Raw genomic sequence first — 16491 nt, 5'->3', positions numbered from 1 at the left:
TTTCTAGTAAAATTGAAAATTTCACCAAGTCATTTTTCATAGTTTTAATCATGTCATAGACTCGAATAAATATAAATTGGAAAGAATTTGAAGCCTTCAAGCCCCTTGTTTTTTGTACATGAAATTGGGGCCCTGAGTGGTAAAATAACTTGCAATGAGTTTGTGGCACCGGAATTTGTACCAATCTGTGGCTACATATATAGTGATGGTTCGTCTTTATTTAATATACCTGCAATTTTTTATGAAGTCATTCTTCCACATTCCCTTGGCATCACTTAATGAAGCGGAACTCCCCAAACCTGGAAATTGTTTTGAGATCCTAATTCTGAGGCTTTCTGTCTTATACGCTGGCATCACAGAGTGTGGGGGAACTTAAATGAGATCAGAAAATTGGTAACCTCCTTAGTATAATAAGTTACCCTCCCCCTTCTCTTTCTTCTCTCACACCCACTCAAAAATAAAACTGCCTGAATCCCACAATATGACCCTTTCTGTCTAGATTTTCATTATTTTTCCAGACAATTTCCTCCAAACTTCAAAAATTTTTATTTTGAAAGAATGAGAGAAATAAGACAGAGAGGTATCAATTAACAAGAACAATGACATTGAAGAAAATACAATAATTTGTACTCCCCACACACACAACACCCCCACCCCCTTCCCCATCCCTGGCACAATAATATTAAAGCCATCAAAGCACATCTAACAAGGAGAAGCTGCAGTATGTAATGAAGAAAGCAAATTTTCATACTGCTCAATCCAAGTAACCCACATTGAAGGTCTGTCCCACCAGCTAAACTCCACCCACTGGAATGATAGAGAGGTATAGAGGAGACTATGGGGGTAACTTGGATCTCTGCTTACACTAGCAAAGTTCAGTGAAAATTCAATAGGGATAGCGAATCTGTCTGTCAGGGAAACACTGGATACAGCTCCTCTGTCAAATATCAGATGATTTAAGAGAACAGCTAGAATTTGAGATTCACATACTTCTAACAGACTAATCCCTGCTCCCTCAACCGCAACAGCAGAGCAGCTGCCAAATCCTGGCTAGCTGCTGAGAAAAGTGGAAGTGAGGCAGCATTGGACTTAAGAAAATCCAAAAAAGATGTCTGGTAACAAGCTTACTGTTTCAGTTTCCAGCTGTGAGTAGAGGAGCTTAGTAGGTTGGGCTCGGACAAAGGCAAGGTGAAACTTCCAATTTTATCACTTGAAGAATTAGATTATCTATTGACTGCACATTTCCCTCATTTTAATTAAACTCAATATGGAGTATTTAAAATTTAGACAACTGTTAGAGGCTAATTAATCTTACATATAACTCAGCGTCTTAAATTGAAGGACCTTTTCCCTAAAGTGGTAGGTTTAAGTTTTCAGCTTAATCAAGTGAAGGATTCCTCCATCCCATGGGAATCTATAGTTTGTTTCATACCAGAAGTGAGTAGGATTCTTTTTATAGGACATTTATTTAATTCTGCCTTCACTAGAATCAGTCTATAAGAGAATACCTATGCAGGACTAGTTCAAGATCAGAGCCTTCTCCTTCGCACGTGCGTGCGTACACACACACACACCTACACACACAGACACGGTAAGTAACATTTTCCCACACATAATTTCACAGTCACATGCTTGCTGGAGTCCATCTCACAAATACACTTCAATAGTTAGCCATATACATGTACATGCAGCAAGATGTGAGAGTTGCCCCAGAGTGATTAAAGGTGGTGCACATATGTCTATGTGGGGAGATCATTTTAGGGTATAAGTGTACACAAGCCAACAAGGCCATTAACTTGCAGATTATATTTGTCCCTTTCCCCCGAGATAAATAAATCAAATGAAAAACACACACTGACATCTTCCTGGGTCATGGAGGCAACTGCCTGGAAGGTCCACTTTTTGCACTTCCGCTTTCCTATGACAACTTCATTTTGCCCTGAGGGGCCTTCTCGTATAAGGTGGGCTGCTCCTCGGTATTTCCTGCATTGCTGGCGGTGGCACCCCCCGCATTCCCTGGCGGTGAGGATTTCTTCTCAGAGGACCGGTCCTCGGGCTTTCGGGCAATCAGCAGGCGGCATGTGAGCAGGATTCCAAACACCAGGGCATGGGCGTAGCGTTTGAGAGGATCACCAACTAGCTGGTGGAAAAAGAGCACAGCCAACACCAGCAAGAGTAGGAAGAAGTTGGCCACATCTTTGGGACGCCCAGGCACAAGGGTCATGACAATGCCACAGGCCACTTCGAGAGCACCAATGCTTTTGCGGAGGAGAATGGAATTGATCCCCATTTTCTTCAGCAGAGGAAGAGCTCGGACATAGCTCTTGTAGGCACGTTTCTAGAGTGGAATACCATAAGGAAATTGCTGCGTTAACCATGATTTTAACATTGGAACAAAGAAAACACAAGCAAAATCCTTCTTCCCCACAATTCCCTTTCGACACCAGCCAAAGGTGTCCTGTTTTTTTTTTTGTTTGTTTGTTGTTTTTTTTTTACTGTGCCCCCTAAATAATAGTCCTGTAATTAAGAAAAAAGAAAGTAATCTGCTGAGATTCTTATGATTTAAACTTTAGTAAACAGCACCAAAAGTAAGAGAATTTGGGAGTTCCCGTCGTGGCGCAGTGGTTAACGAATCTGACTGGGAACCATGAGGTTGCGGGTTCGGTCCCTGCCCTTGCTCAGTGGGTTAACGATCCGGCGTTGCCGTGAGCTGTGGTGTAGGTTGCAGACGTGGCGCGGATCCCGCGTTCCTGTGGCTCTGGCGTAGGCCGGTGGCTACAGCTCGGATTCAACCCCTAGCCTGGGAACCTCCATATGCCACGGGAGCGGCCCAAGAAATAGCAACAACAACAAAAAGACAAAAAAAAAAAAAAAAGTAAGAGAATTTGGTTTTTTAAGTTTAAATTTTTTCTCATTATAAATCATAAACAACACTAAGCATTTAAAAGGAAATTCATGGAGTTCCCATTGTGGCACAGTGGAAATGAATGTGACTAGTATCCATGAGGATGCAGGTTTGAACCCTGACCTTGCTCAGTGGGTGGGGGATGGCTTTGCCCTGAGCTGTGGTGTAGGTTGCAAATGTGGCTGGGATCCCACCTTGCTGTGGCTGTGGCATAGGCTAGCAGTTGTAGCTCCAATTCCACCCCTAGCCTGGGAACTTCCATATGTCACAGGGAAAAAAGGAGAAAAAAAAAGGAAATTCACTGGCCCCATAAAAACTGATAGGGATTAGCCTCATCCACCTTTTCTTTTTTTTTTTTTTTTTTTTTTTTTTTTTTGTCTTTTTGCTATTTCTTTGGGCCGCTTCTGCGGCATATGGAGGTTCCCAGGCTAGGGGTTGAATCGGAGCTGTAGCCACCGGCCTACGCCAGAGCCACAGCAACGCGGGATCCGAGCCGCGTCTGCAACCTACACCACAGCTCACGGCAACGCCGGATCGTCAACCCACTGAGCAAGGGCAGGGACCGAACCCGCAACCTCATGGTTCCTAGTCGGATTCGTTAACCACTGCGCCATGACGGGAACTCCTCATCCACCTTTTCTAGTGCCCAACTTGTCCAAACCCAGATGCACATGACTACCAACAAAAATGAAACAAGGTGGTAAAACCTCACTAATTTGGACTTCCCTAATTTGGAATATGTGATAATTCAAAAAAAGAGCTGAGCTGGAGTTTATATTTGCGGAATCTGTAAAAAATTTTAAAAGTGGCAGTTCTGCTGTGGCACAGTGGGTCCAGCATTGTCTCTGCAATGGCTTGGGTGGCTACTGAGGTGCAGGTTTGATCCCTGGCGGGAGGCAGTGGGTTAAGGATCCAGCATTGCGGTAGCTGTGGTGTAGGTCACAACTGTGGCTCAGATTTGATCCCTGGCCTGGGAACTTCCATATGCCACAGGTGCAGCCAAAAAAAAAAAAAAAGAAAGAAAGAAAAAGTGGGAGTTCCTGTTGTGGCTCAGCAGAAACAAATCCAACTAGTGTCCATGAAGATTTGGGTTCGATCCCTGGCCTCACTCAGTGGGCTGGGGATCCAGCGATGCCATAAGCTGAGGTGTAGGTCCCAGACGTGGCTCAGATCCTGCATTGCTGTGACTGTGGCATAGGCTGGCAGCTGCAGCTCTGATTCAACTCCTAGCCAGGGAATGTCCATGTGCTGTGGGTATGGCCCTAAGAAGCAAAAAAGGGAAAAAAATGTGTGCTAAGCAATAGAAAAATTTAAATGTATGCAAGTGTTAGTCCTTTATATACCTTTAAAATACAGTAAGGCAAAAATCATTCTTATGGTCATTGTGATAAATCCCTAGGCTTTTGGAAGATAGTACTTTCATTAACCTGGTTCAAGTTCATTAATTTCAATTCAATAAACATTTATTGAACACCTATTATGGATTATGTGATGGAGATATATAGATGAATAAAGCAGGGCCAAGAAGTTCTTGGTCTAGTGTGGAGGGAAAATACATGCATAAACAAAATTATAACAGCAATGGTATGGTTAGTGGTATATAATAATGTACAAGGTCTCATTGTAGCCCAAAGGCAGATATCATGGAACAGAGGAAGGAGGCACTGGATATACTACAAAGCAATAGAATTATATTGACCTTAGAGTAATAGATAATCATATTTTTCACTGTTCAGATTGGCCCAATCCTCATTTTGTAGTAAAGTGATGAGATTTTATTAGGTGTCTTACTGGTTTTGCCCACTACTTTGTTTCCATTAAGTATCCATTAATTCATTCAATATTCATCAAGTACCTCCTTGTGCTAGGCATTGTACTAGATACAATGGATACAGGTATCAATCATTCAAAGGCTCTGCCTTCCTGAAATTGAGTTTATAAAAAAAAAATTTACGGAAATACATAAGTACAATAAAGTGCTATGAGTGCTGAAATAAATTATGTAGTAGGTACAGTAGAGGTACAACAAGTGGTCAAACCTCTACAGATGGCGAGAAAGCTAGAATGGAATCTTCAAAGAAGAGCAGGTGTTTGCAAGATCAATAAGGGAAAGGTATTGCAGGCAGAGGAAACTGGATGAGCACAGACCCTGAAGCACAATTCAGACTGGTGTGTTTTGCACACTGCCCCAGTTCAGCATAGTCTGGGGGAGGGAGGAGCTCAAGGTGAGACATGAGATAGAAGAGATTGATATGAATCAGATCATGGAGTGTTGCATTATAGAGTTGGACTTTATCTTATAATCCAGGGGAGCAACACAATTTGCTTTTAAGGATGGTCCTTCTGGAAATAGCATGGAGGATGGATTGGGAAAAGTACGTCTGGAAGCAGGAGACCAGGTGAGAGACCTGGACTAGAGTAGAGTGATGACAGGAATGATAGAGGGAAGGGGACAGAGTCAAGGACACTTTGCATGCAAAATCAGCAGAATTTGATGTCTTATCAGATGTGGACACTGAGGAAAAAGGAGAAGAATGCATCTGGAAGAAGGCGGAGAAGCAGAAAGGAACTCAACTGGGAGTTTTTTTTTTTTTTTTTTTTTTAAGGTAAAATATCTCTTAGCCATTTAAGTGGAGATGTCTGGTAGGCAGCTCAGTAATAGAGGTCTGGGGCAAAGACACAGAGTGGATAGTTATCAATATGCCCAGGGAAAATGTATACAGTGGACAAAGTTGTGTGACAGACATTTTTAAAAAATGGAAGGAGTAAGAGAGTTCACAAAATAGAGAGAAGCAAGTGTCAGAAAAGTAGGAGGAAAACCAGGAGCGATGGGGTCATGGGGGCCAAGAATTTTAAGAAGAGAATAGTCAAAAGCACCAGATGCAAGACAAGTATTGAAAGAATCAGGCAGAAAGCCAACTTGACCTCTCAGGAGCATCTGTCGCTTAGAATAGTGTTCACACACTCTAGTTTGGAACAAATGTTAAGTCATTTCTCTGGTGAATGCACCTTTATTTCATGGATTAATTATCATGAGTGGCACAAGATAATCCTCTATGAGGACTGTTACAAGACTGGTTGCTTAGTGAAAAAGCATGGGTTTGGATTCAAATAGACTTGGCTTCATACCCCATCTCTGTCACTTTCTAGTTGGGTGTCTTTGGGCAAATTATTTGCCCTTCTCTGAGCCTCATTTTCCTGAGCAGGACTGGGACTAAGATGAAGCAGGGCTGGGATTAAGGCTACCTACTCTGAGTGCAGAATTTAAGAAGGCCCCCAAACACTCATTGATTAAGGTAAATAATATCCACAATAAGGAGTTCCTGCTGTGGTGCAGCGAAAATGAGTCTGACTAGTATCTATGAGGATACAGGTTCTATCCCTGGCCTTGCTCAGTGGGCCGGCGATCTGGCATTGCAGTGAGCTGTGGTGTAGGTCACAGATGAGGCTCGGATCCTGTGTTGCTGTGACTGTGGCGTAGGCCAGTGGCTACAGCTCCAATTTGACCCCAGCCTGGGAACTTTCATATGCCACAAGTATGAAAGAAAATAATAATAATGTCCACAACAAACAGAATATCACAACTTTAAACAAAGACAGAATCTGACTCTGCACTTGCATGGCCTTGCCTGACATATTTACCTAATCATGGCCCTGACAGATCCTGGCTTTATTTAAAATTTCACCTCCCCTACCCTGTTCCTGAGCATGTAAGGAAATAGAAAGTATTGGTTGTTCTTCCCTCTCCCCATTTTAGGTTAAATCGGAGATTTTCAGAGACAAATTAGGAGAGAAGTTGACCAGTAGGCAGAGTAAAACACTGGGCTAAACTAAGCTAGACCCGTGTGGAGCAGAGCTGAGCTTAAAGTTAAGCATCTGGTGGTTTCCTCTCACTATTAACCTAGATGCCACCTGCCCACTCTCTCTCCCTCTGCATTCTGGTGATGGTAGCAGGGGAACTTTAGGGAAAGAAATCTAGACCCAAGAGTCTTCCTTAGCACTTTTCAGTTAGGACCTTTTCTAATTAGCAAAACAAAGCTCCCCAAGAGGCAGTTCCTAGATCCTAAGTGTAACCTTCTGACATCATGAACACAGGAAGCAGGATGAGTTTCTTGCAGTCAGTTCAGAGCCAAGACTTCCAGATGCTGGCTGAGTGGCTTCTGGAAACATTCCTTTTTTGCCTAGGACTAACCATCCATCACTCAAGAATAGATTCTTATCTATATACTAAGGTGGAATCTGTAGACCAAATTCCAGGTCTTATATCAAGTTCCTATGACTTCAGTGATCATTTTCCTCTCCATTTGGTATAACTCCATATTACTTTTTCAATTATTTATCTAACCTTTTAAACCACAGCTGTGGATATTTTTATGCAGCTCTTGCCTCTTTCTTTCCTTCTTTTCTGAAAAGGAGACTGTGGATAAGCCATTTCATCAAATCTTTAGTTCAAAGGTGCGTAGGTACAGATAGCATCTATTCTCCAGGATTCCAGACAGGGAATGTTTAATTTGCTAGAGAGGGGACTAAGTGTGGATGGGGTCTTGACATTATAGAAAGTCCTTTATTCTTTCTCCTGTGCAGCAGGATGGAGACATCAAAAGTATCTGACTATTTTGCCAGCCCCATCAATGCTTGGTCCAGGCCACCTCAATTCTAACAATAGAAGGGTCACATATCTTGAGTCTATAGTCATTAGATCTGTAAAGACATTAATTGTTCTGATAGTAAGAATAAAGAGTTGACTGAGTCACTCTCCCAAAAGCCCCCTGGTGGTTCACTTTGTTGGGTCTGTTTCCTTTTCATTGCCGTGACCCAGACCCTGTAACCATAGTTTCCTTATAGAGGAAGGAAGCAGGAGAGAGAAGGGTTTAGTCTAATGTGTCAAATCCTTTTAATCAAAGGCAGTCATCTAGCAATATCCTTGGGCTAAAATAAGCTAAACTCTGATTTTAGTTTTGCCCCTAAATTGCTTGGAGAAAATTACTAAGTATTTTATTACCTTGGTTTCCCCTCTGTAAATTAAATAAGTATTTTGGAGATTTAGCCAAAGAATCATAGTGTCATAGCATCAACCAAGGGCTACACACACATATTTTATCATTAATGAACCACACAATTAGAATATATGTTTGCAAGCCACAGTAATTGTTTTAATGATAATAGCAATGAATCAAGCAGGCCCATTCTTATGGTATGAGAAGATATGATTCAGACATGAGTCAAAAGCACATGGAGCCTTTCTTTAGTTACATCTGTTTTTTTCTTTTTGTCATTTATTCTTCACAACACCCCAGGGTCCATGATCTCATTTTTTTTTTTTTTTTTTTTTTTTTTTTTTTTAGGGCCTCACCCACAGCATATGGAGGTTCCCAGGCTAGGGGGTCAAATCAGAACTATAGCTGCTGGCCTATGCCACGGCCACAGCAACACAGGATCCGAGCTGCGTCTGCGACCTACACCACAGCTCACGGCCACACCAGATCCTTAACCCATGAGTGAGGCCAGGGATCGAACCCGCATCCTCATGGATACTAGTCGGGTTCCTTAAACACTGAGCCACAGCAAGAGCAGGACCTCCCATGATCTCATATTATTTACACTAAATTTGAACAGCTCACAACTGTCTAACAATATTTATCTTCAATCACAGTAACCAATCCAAGCCAGCTAACAGGACAAATGGGAACAGAAGGCAAGTGATTTGGTCCATTTGAGTTCACTTATGTCAATTGAGTAAAAGAAAAAATTATTTGACTAATATACTGTATAATTCCATTCATATAAAGTTCAAAAACAAGTAAAACTAACTTATGTTGTTTGGAGTCAGGATTTACCCTTAGGGAGGTAAGTAAGGGGCCATGAGGGAGGTTTCTGGGGTACTGGTCATGTCCAATTTATTGATGTGGGTGCTGGTTTCACAGGAAGATTCTGAAAATTCCTGGAGCTGTATACTTAGGTGTACATTTCAATATGAATGCTATACTTCAATATAATTTACGGAAGAAAAAAACTATATCAGAACAGAAGAGGACACTGACAAAAATATATTTTGGCTAAAAATCTCAGCCTGGTTGCTATCTTAGACTATAAAGGCTGTGTAAGTGCTGCAAAATTTACTGACTCAAGTATGATTTTCCTGAATCTCTGTAGGGAAAAAAAGCCATATGTGAATCATAGATCATTTCCTAAATGCAATAAAAAGCCACCACATGTTTAATTGCCAAGTGTCCATGTGAATGAAAATCACTTTTTAAGCAGATCTACTTTCCACTGTCATATAATGCCCACCTAAAAAAAAAGCTGGCACACCTGGTCCTACGAACCAAAGTGGATCCCTCTCAGATTGCACCTAAGGACAGAAGAGTCTGACTTCCATTGTCAGTCAAAAGTTGTTCTGAAACAAGCACAGCTGTTGGCGGTTGAGAGGCTACATACTCCCTGGCATAAATTCCAGTATAGTGTAGCTTAGGCTGGCTAGCTGTGTGAACTAAGCAAAGCCACTTCGCGTCTCAGGGTCAGTTGCCTCTCTAAGGGCATATAGGTACTAGTACTGTACCACCTGAGAGAACAGTCAAAGCACCAGTGAATCACTATCTTATAATCTAGATGGAAAGCAATTAATGGCATGATTGGAAGCATAAAAGATCACCTATGGACATAGAACAAACTGCCCAAACCTATCAGGGGTATTTCCCCAGGGTCACATAAACAGGAGGGCATCTAACTATAAGTAAGCAAATCATTCAAATCAACAAACCTTCCCTGGGATGGGGGGGGGGGGAAGGAATGCAAAGAAGTGGTAGAGACTTGCCCTGTCTTCCTCGGGGTCAAAAATCCCTTGGCTTCAATGTGACAGGTTTTTGGTGTTTTCTTCCTATTCCATTTGTGGCCCTTTGTGCTCATAGGATGGAACTACTACTACAAAGAGCTAAATACCAAAATTTAGAGCAAGTCCACCATTCATATGTTAAACTATTTGGTAGCATTTGTAAGCACTGTCTCCCAATTTCAAGTGAATTAATGAAGGCATTTCATGAAGAGAGTGGTCAGTCGTGTTGAATTCACATGGATTTAGAGTACTCTGTAAAGACACTTGCTAAATTGGGAGGAGGTATGGGGTGACACACACCAGATGGGCTGGCTCTTCAAGAGAGGCATCTGAAAATTCTGCACGGTATCCACCGTGTATTACCCAGCAGCAAGTGTGGCATTTTCGATATTAACTGATTGCATAAAGGTCTATTCCCCAGGGCACAGGAAAATAGCATCTTGCTCTTCTAAAAGCCTGATCTCAATCCCTTAAATTGGCCATTCAAATTTGCCAGGAAACCACTGCATAAAACAGAATCAGTTATCATCATCACCTGGACCCAGAGTATTTTTTGAACACTTACCATATTTAAACACTGTATGAGATGCTTCTATATGCAATCTCAGTTAATACTTACAACAACCTTCTGAGTTAGGTATTATTATGCTCATTTTACAGATGAGAAAACTGAGACACTAAGAGTGTTAGGACTTGAACCCAAACCTACAGGACCCAAAGCCTGTACTCTTTCCACTAACCTTTCCTGGCTGCCCCAGTAGAGACAGGAAAGTTCAAAGTCATTCGTCTGTTTGTTTTTTTAGCAGTGATTCCCCATGGAGGGGATTAAGCATAACACTAATGGTTTTAGAGCATTAACAACAACAACAATGAAAGAGTTCACAGAAAGGCAAAAAACGTCAAAATTTGCAAAATTGGTTTCAAAGTAAAATGAAACCCCAAAATTTGGGATCAGAGCAGTTGAACTGGTATTTTTAAAAAAGAAGAAAGAATGTGCCAGATATTTGCAAGACTCAATTGTGAGTTCTGACCAAAACAAAGTGGTTGTAATTGTTAATGACTACTGGGAATATTGAATCAGGGACTCGATTTCTAATCTCTGCTCCAACCTCAACTTACCCTACAATCTTGGACAAGTCCTTAAACTTGCTCTGTTTCAGTTTAGCAATCAGTAAAATAAACATACCTAAAAAAATAAATCTATCCCAGAGAGATGTTTGAAAGAACAAATCATAAACAAGAGCAACAACAACACCTGGAGGTTTTATATAAAAAGCCACTGCAGTCAATACATGACTAACTCCATCAATGCAGAGGAATCACTCCTAAATGGAAAACAGAAAATCCCAAATAATCATTCCAACTTGTCTACAGTTGGAGTCCTGAGGAGCTATAACCCTTTTCTAAGAGGCAAGAAATGGCTTCTGAACTACGTAATCAAAACCCAACCAGAGAAATCAAAAGGGTGGTGACCAGCCAAGACAATGCTACAATGACTCATTCATTCACCCATTTGTTCAACAAATATAAACTGAGCACTTTCTTTGCACTAGAACTAAATTGTCTCCACTTCCTATGGGTTCAAGAATAAAGCTGAGCCAGCCCAGGCACTATGTAGGGGGCCCTATGCCAGAAAGCCATCTCTAACCTGGGGCCCAATGTTCAATGCAGGAGGGGACCCTGGAAAAGGGCAGTCTGAAAATCCTCCCCAAGCTTTATACTACTGTTAAGTTTACCTCCCAGCCAGATATAGTTCTTCCATTGCCTCCAGATGCCCCTGAACACAGTAGCACAGAATTGTGCGTACACGTACACACACACATACACACATACACACACACATACACACAATGATTCTGTACTACTGTATTCAATTACACCTATTTAAATATGTTCTTTTGTATGATATGGAATCTTCATATTTGTTTCTTTTGCCTTTCATTAGACTGTAATAGACAGTTCTACTCCTTGGGAAGAAACCTACTGTAAACCCATTTGTGGCTAGTCCTCCTTGTGAGCTCCTGCCAAGCTGATAGGAAGCTTCCCAGTGACTCCATCTTAGTTGGATTGCCTGCAGAACCTAACACTGTACTTAGGGCGCAGCTTGGGCAGCCTCTAAAGCAGCTGAGCAGGGTCTTGAAGATGGGGAGTATATTGAAGAAGGGTACTAACTCAATAAGGAAATGGAAAGCTTGAATACACTGAAGGCATACACACACACAAAAATATAAATGTATGTATGTATATATGAAAAGGAAAGGAAAGCAAGAGCATATGCATTTATTTACAATCTGACGCCAGCCAAACTACTACTGCCAGGACAAAAATACAGTAGCAATTCCCCTCCACCCTGTCCCTCTGCCTTTGGTGGCTTCTGCTACCCCACCCCTCCCCCTCCCCAATGCAGGCTGCCTTGGATACTCGTTTTGACCTGATTTCAATTCCATCTGGTCAAACATGCTGGGAGGAGGGAAAGGGGGAAGGAAAAACACATTAGGATTTGGAACTGGGGCTAGACCTTGGCCCTTGAGTCCCAGCCGCCCTCCCTCCTCGACTCCAAAGTAATCCTGCAGTGAGAGAGACATGGAAAACACCAGCTTAAACCCTGAGACAGAAGCCAGAGCAGCTCGCAAACATTTCTGAGTGTCTAACATTTGCCAGACTCCATCCATTTGCAGGTCACGTTGAGGGGCTCTGAAAGGCTCTGCAGTGGGCTCCAGGAGAGCTATTTATTCCTGTCAACTGTCAACATGTGGGGCTAGTCCTCCTCGCCTCAGCCCTAATGGGGAGTCCCTCTTGCCCCTTTTCTCTCTCCCTCCACTTCCTCCCCTAAGCTCCTTTCCTTCTTGACCTTGAGAGCCCAGCAATGGGCTCTCTCCCATCACTGGCAGTCTGGCCAAGGCGGTGAGAAGCAGGTTCTCTTCAGCTGGGGCGGGGAAATGAAGAAGCAAAGTGACAGGAGGGAGAGGCGAGAGACCGAAAGTGCTGGAAACATCCCTTGCCATCTCCTTCTCATAGCATAGGAACAAGTCATCTTCACGCCCAACTGGGGAGAGCAGCCCAGCCCCCAGGTTGCAGAGGAGAGATTTTGGCCAGTCACCTTCAGGTGATGCTAACTCTGCAGAGGGGAAAACCTGCAGAAGGTCTAGCCCTGGGCGACCACGGAAGGCAAGGTGGGGATTTACGGAGGATTTTGCAGGAGCGGGAAAGCAGACTTTGCAGATTTTTGCAGATTAGCCCACAAACAAAACAAAATAAAACCAAACCTCCAGCTCTCCCTTAAGAGAAGGGAACGAGGCAGGCTCCTCGCTGACCTTTACTGGGGCTAAGACGGCTTTGTCTCAGCGATATAGACACACGCCCAGGCGTTTAGGGGAATACCATCGGGCTCCCCGCCTGCAATGAGGAATACCTTTCCCGCCCCTAAAAATTTCTTGCCTTAGTAGCCCATTCTCCCTCCGCTCTTTCCTCCTTCCCTTTTGTTCTTCCCCAAGGTAAATAAACTCTCCAGCTTGCTAAACTCTTAGCTCCAGGGGAGGGAATCAGACTTGCAGACCGGTTGCCTGGACTTTGGGGGTGCTGGAAGGAGGGAAGGACTCCATGGCAGGTGTTACGCAGGTCTCAGCCTTTAGATTTACTTGGGGGGTGTGGGGGGGTACTCGCTGGGCAACCCCTCCCCCAACTGGCATCCAGGGGCTCCAGAACAGTTGCTCCCGTCTTAGCCCGCACAGGAAATCGCTCCTGTCCAGCTGCTCCTTCGGAGCCGCAAAGTTGTTGGGGAGAAGGGAGGGTCCGGGGTAGGGGTTGGGGTGAAGGGGCTGGGACCGTGGACCTGGGGGTGGGGGGAAGAAGGGGAGAGGTACTCGCAAGCCCTTGGGGGCGCGCTCCTCAACACCCGTTTGCTTCACTTACCATCTCATTGTAGGCATCCTTGCTAAGCCTGGGGGTCAACTTGATGGTCCCCATGAAAACAAAGAAGAGTCCCAGGGCCACTGAGAGGGCCACGACAGTTACGGTTCTAGGGGATGCCATGGGGTCACCAAGGCAGGTCCCGACTAATCCTTCTGCTTGGCGCACCCTGTCTGTCTAAGGTGCAGGCTGTCAGCACGGAGAGCTGGAGGAACGCTGCGGAGGCAGCAGGCAGCTAGAATGACAAAGGGAGAGGAGGGAGCTCGAGGGAAAAATTGAGAGATTGAGATTCAACCTCTCTCACTACAACAATCGCTGGGTCCTAATGCCCTACCCTTGCTCGTCGCTGGCCAAAAATAGTCTCAAAATTAAGTGTAGTCCTAAACTGAGGTGGAAACTTCAAGTCTTAAACAGGGGGTGGGGGAAGGGGGGCCGGTGAGGGAGGGGGGTTATGGTTCAAGTTCAGTCTCTGGGCTGCCTCTGCAATGAGGAATTAAGGAAGACCTTTCTACCACATCCCACCAGGAGCACTTTTTATCTCTATAGTCTTTTAATTATTCACTCCCTTTTTTCAACCTCTCTCCCTCTCTCGCCTTTCCCTTTCCTTCAGTCTAAACATTAGCCCCCAGAGTTGCTGGTTTCTGCAGTTGGTAACCCTGGAGGATAAATCTGCAAAGTCGTCAGGCTTGATTGCTGCCAAAGAAGCTTTATCCTCCTCTTCCTCCAAAACATTTCATGGCTCCCAGTGCCCAGTGGTTAACTCCAGAGTTTTAAATTTGATGTTTAAGGCCCTCCACATGTTGACCTCTGCCTCTCTTTGGAGGTTTATCTTCCAGTAACTGCCACTGCCACATGCCACTCCTCATCTCCTAGCTACTCATGGGCCCATACAATTTGAGATTTCCCACCTCCCCTCTATTCCTTTTCTGTCACTCTCCATTAGCATTCAGCCTTTTCTTCTATTGTCACCTCCTCCAGAAAGCCTTCCCTGATTCATTCCCAGCTGGATATGATTTCTCCCGCCTCTGATTTCCTGTGATAATAACCAATATTTATTGACATTTACTGAGTGCTAGACATTGCTCTTTACTCGTATTAACTAATATCATCTTTACAGCAGCACTATGAGCTAGATATGAGCTCCCATTTTACGGATGGGACATTGAGGCATAGGGAAAGTAGGTAACTTGCACAAAAGTATATGCTCAAAAGTGGAGAGACAGAATTCAAACCCAGGCAGTCATATGGAAGTTCCCAGGCTAGGGGTGGAATCAGAGCTATAGCTGCCGGCCTACATCACGGCCACCGCAACGTGGGATTCTTAACCCACTGAGTGAGGCCAGGGATTGAACCCGCATCCTCATGGCTACTAGTCAGGTTCATTACTGCTACCACTGAGCCACGAAAGGAACTCCGAGCCATGATGGGGAACCCTCCAGAGCCCAAGTTCTTAACTGTTGCTCTACTGGCTCCCTGTATGTTATTTGCATCATAAATATGGCACTTACCTGATACTGCTGAACACTGTAAACACACACACACAAACACACCCTTTTTTGAGAGGGAGTTTTCATTAAGGAAGAAGAACATTATAGAGTCAAACCCAGAAGGTCCATGGTTTAAATCCCAGCTCTGCCACTAATTCCGTGAATTGGATAACTCACAACTTTTTTTTTTTTTAGGGTCGCACCAGCTGCATATGAAGGTTTCCAAGTTAGGGGTCAAATCGGAGCTGCAGCTGCCAGCCTATATCACAGCCACAGCAATGCGGGACCAAGACACATCTGCGATCCACACCGAAGCTTGTGAAAATGCCAGATCCTTAACCCACTGAGCAAGGCCAGGAATTGAACCTGTGTCCTCATGGATACTAGTCAGATTAGTTTCCCCTGAACCGTGATGGAAAATCCCGGGTAAGTCACAACTTATATGAGCCTCCACTTCCACATTAATAAAGTGTGAATGAAAAATCTGCCTCAGAGTTTCCACCAGTGAGTTAAGAATCTGACTGTAGCGGCTTGGGTTGCTGCAGAGGTACAGGTTCAATCCCTGGCCTAGCTATAGCTCAGATTCAGTCCCTGGCCTGGGAACTTCCATATGCCATAGGTGCGGTCAAAAAATTAAAAAAGAGAAGTTCTCGTTGTGGCGCAGTGGTTAACGAATCCGACAAGGAACCATGAGGTTGCGGGTTCGATCCCTGGCCTTGCTCAGTGGGTTAAGGATCTGGCGTTGCCGTGAGCTGTGGTGTAGGTCGCAGACACAGCTCAGATCCCTCGTTGCTGTGGCTATGGTGTAGGCCGGTGGCTACAGCTCCGATTCGACCCCTAGCCTGGAAACCTCCATATGCCGCGGGAAGCAGCTAGAAAAAAGGCAAAAAGACAAAAGAAAAAAATAAAAAAGAAATAAAAGAAGAGATGAGAAGAGAAAAGAAACAAAAAGAAAGGAAAATCCCGCCTCAAAGTTTTGTTGTAAGAATTCCATGTAAGTAAATTGCCTAGCACAGTGTCTAATATATAATGACACCTCAATGGGTGTAGTTCTCTTCTTGCTTCTGCCTTCCTAATCCATGCCACAACTAGTTTACATTATAAGCATTTAAAAGGTAGGAACAACTTTTTTTTCTTTCATATATCTTCATTTTATTCAACCCTTTTTTAACTCAAAAATTTTTTATATCTCAGAGTTTGTATTTTATGCAGAAAAATATTAACAGGCCTTTGTTTTACATGTGTGGGATTATGAGATATTTGCTATCACCACCTGTACTTTATATTACATTTGATTTTTTTCTGTCCACGCCCATGACATGTGGAAGTTCTGGGGACAGGGATGGAAGCTGCGCCAC

At 43.6% G+C, this 16491-nt stretch overlaps 1 protein-coding gene across 1 annotated transcript; it reads right to left on the bottom strand.

Annotated features, from left to right (window-relative positions):
* Window positions 528–13928, bottom strand: TMEM35A (transmembrane protein 35A). Its single transcript, XM_003135235.4, has 2 exons — window positions 13650–13928; window positions 528–2338 (listed from the first exon to the last, which is right to left on the bottom strand). The coding sequence occupies exons 1-2, from the start codon at window positions 13767–13769 to the stop codon at window positions 1919–1921; spliced, it is 540 nt and encodes a 179-aa protein (XP_003135283.1). The 5' UTR covers window positions 13770–13928; the 3' UTR covers window positions 528–1918.

The sequence above is a fragment of the Sus scrofa genome, chromosome X (genome assembly GCF_000003025.6).
Source record: "Sus scrofa isolate TJ Tabasco breed Duroc chromosome X, Sscrofa11.1, whole genome shotgun sequence".
NCBI lineage: Eukaryota > Metazoa > Chordata > Mammalia > Artiodactyla > Suidae > Sus > Sus scrofa.
This window is presented reverse-complemented; position numbering and strand designations above follow the sequence as displayed.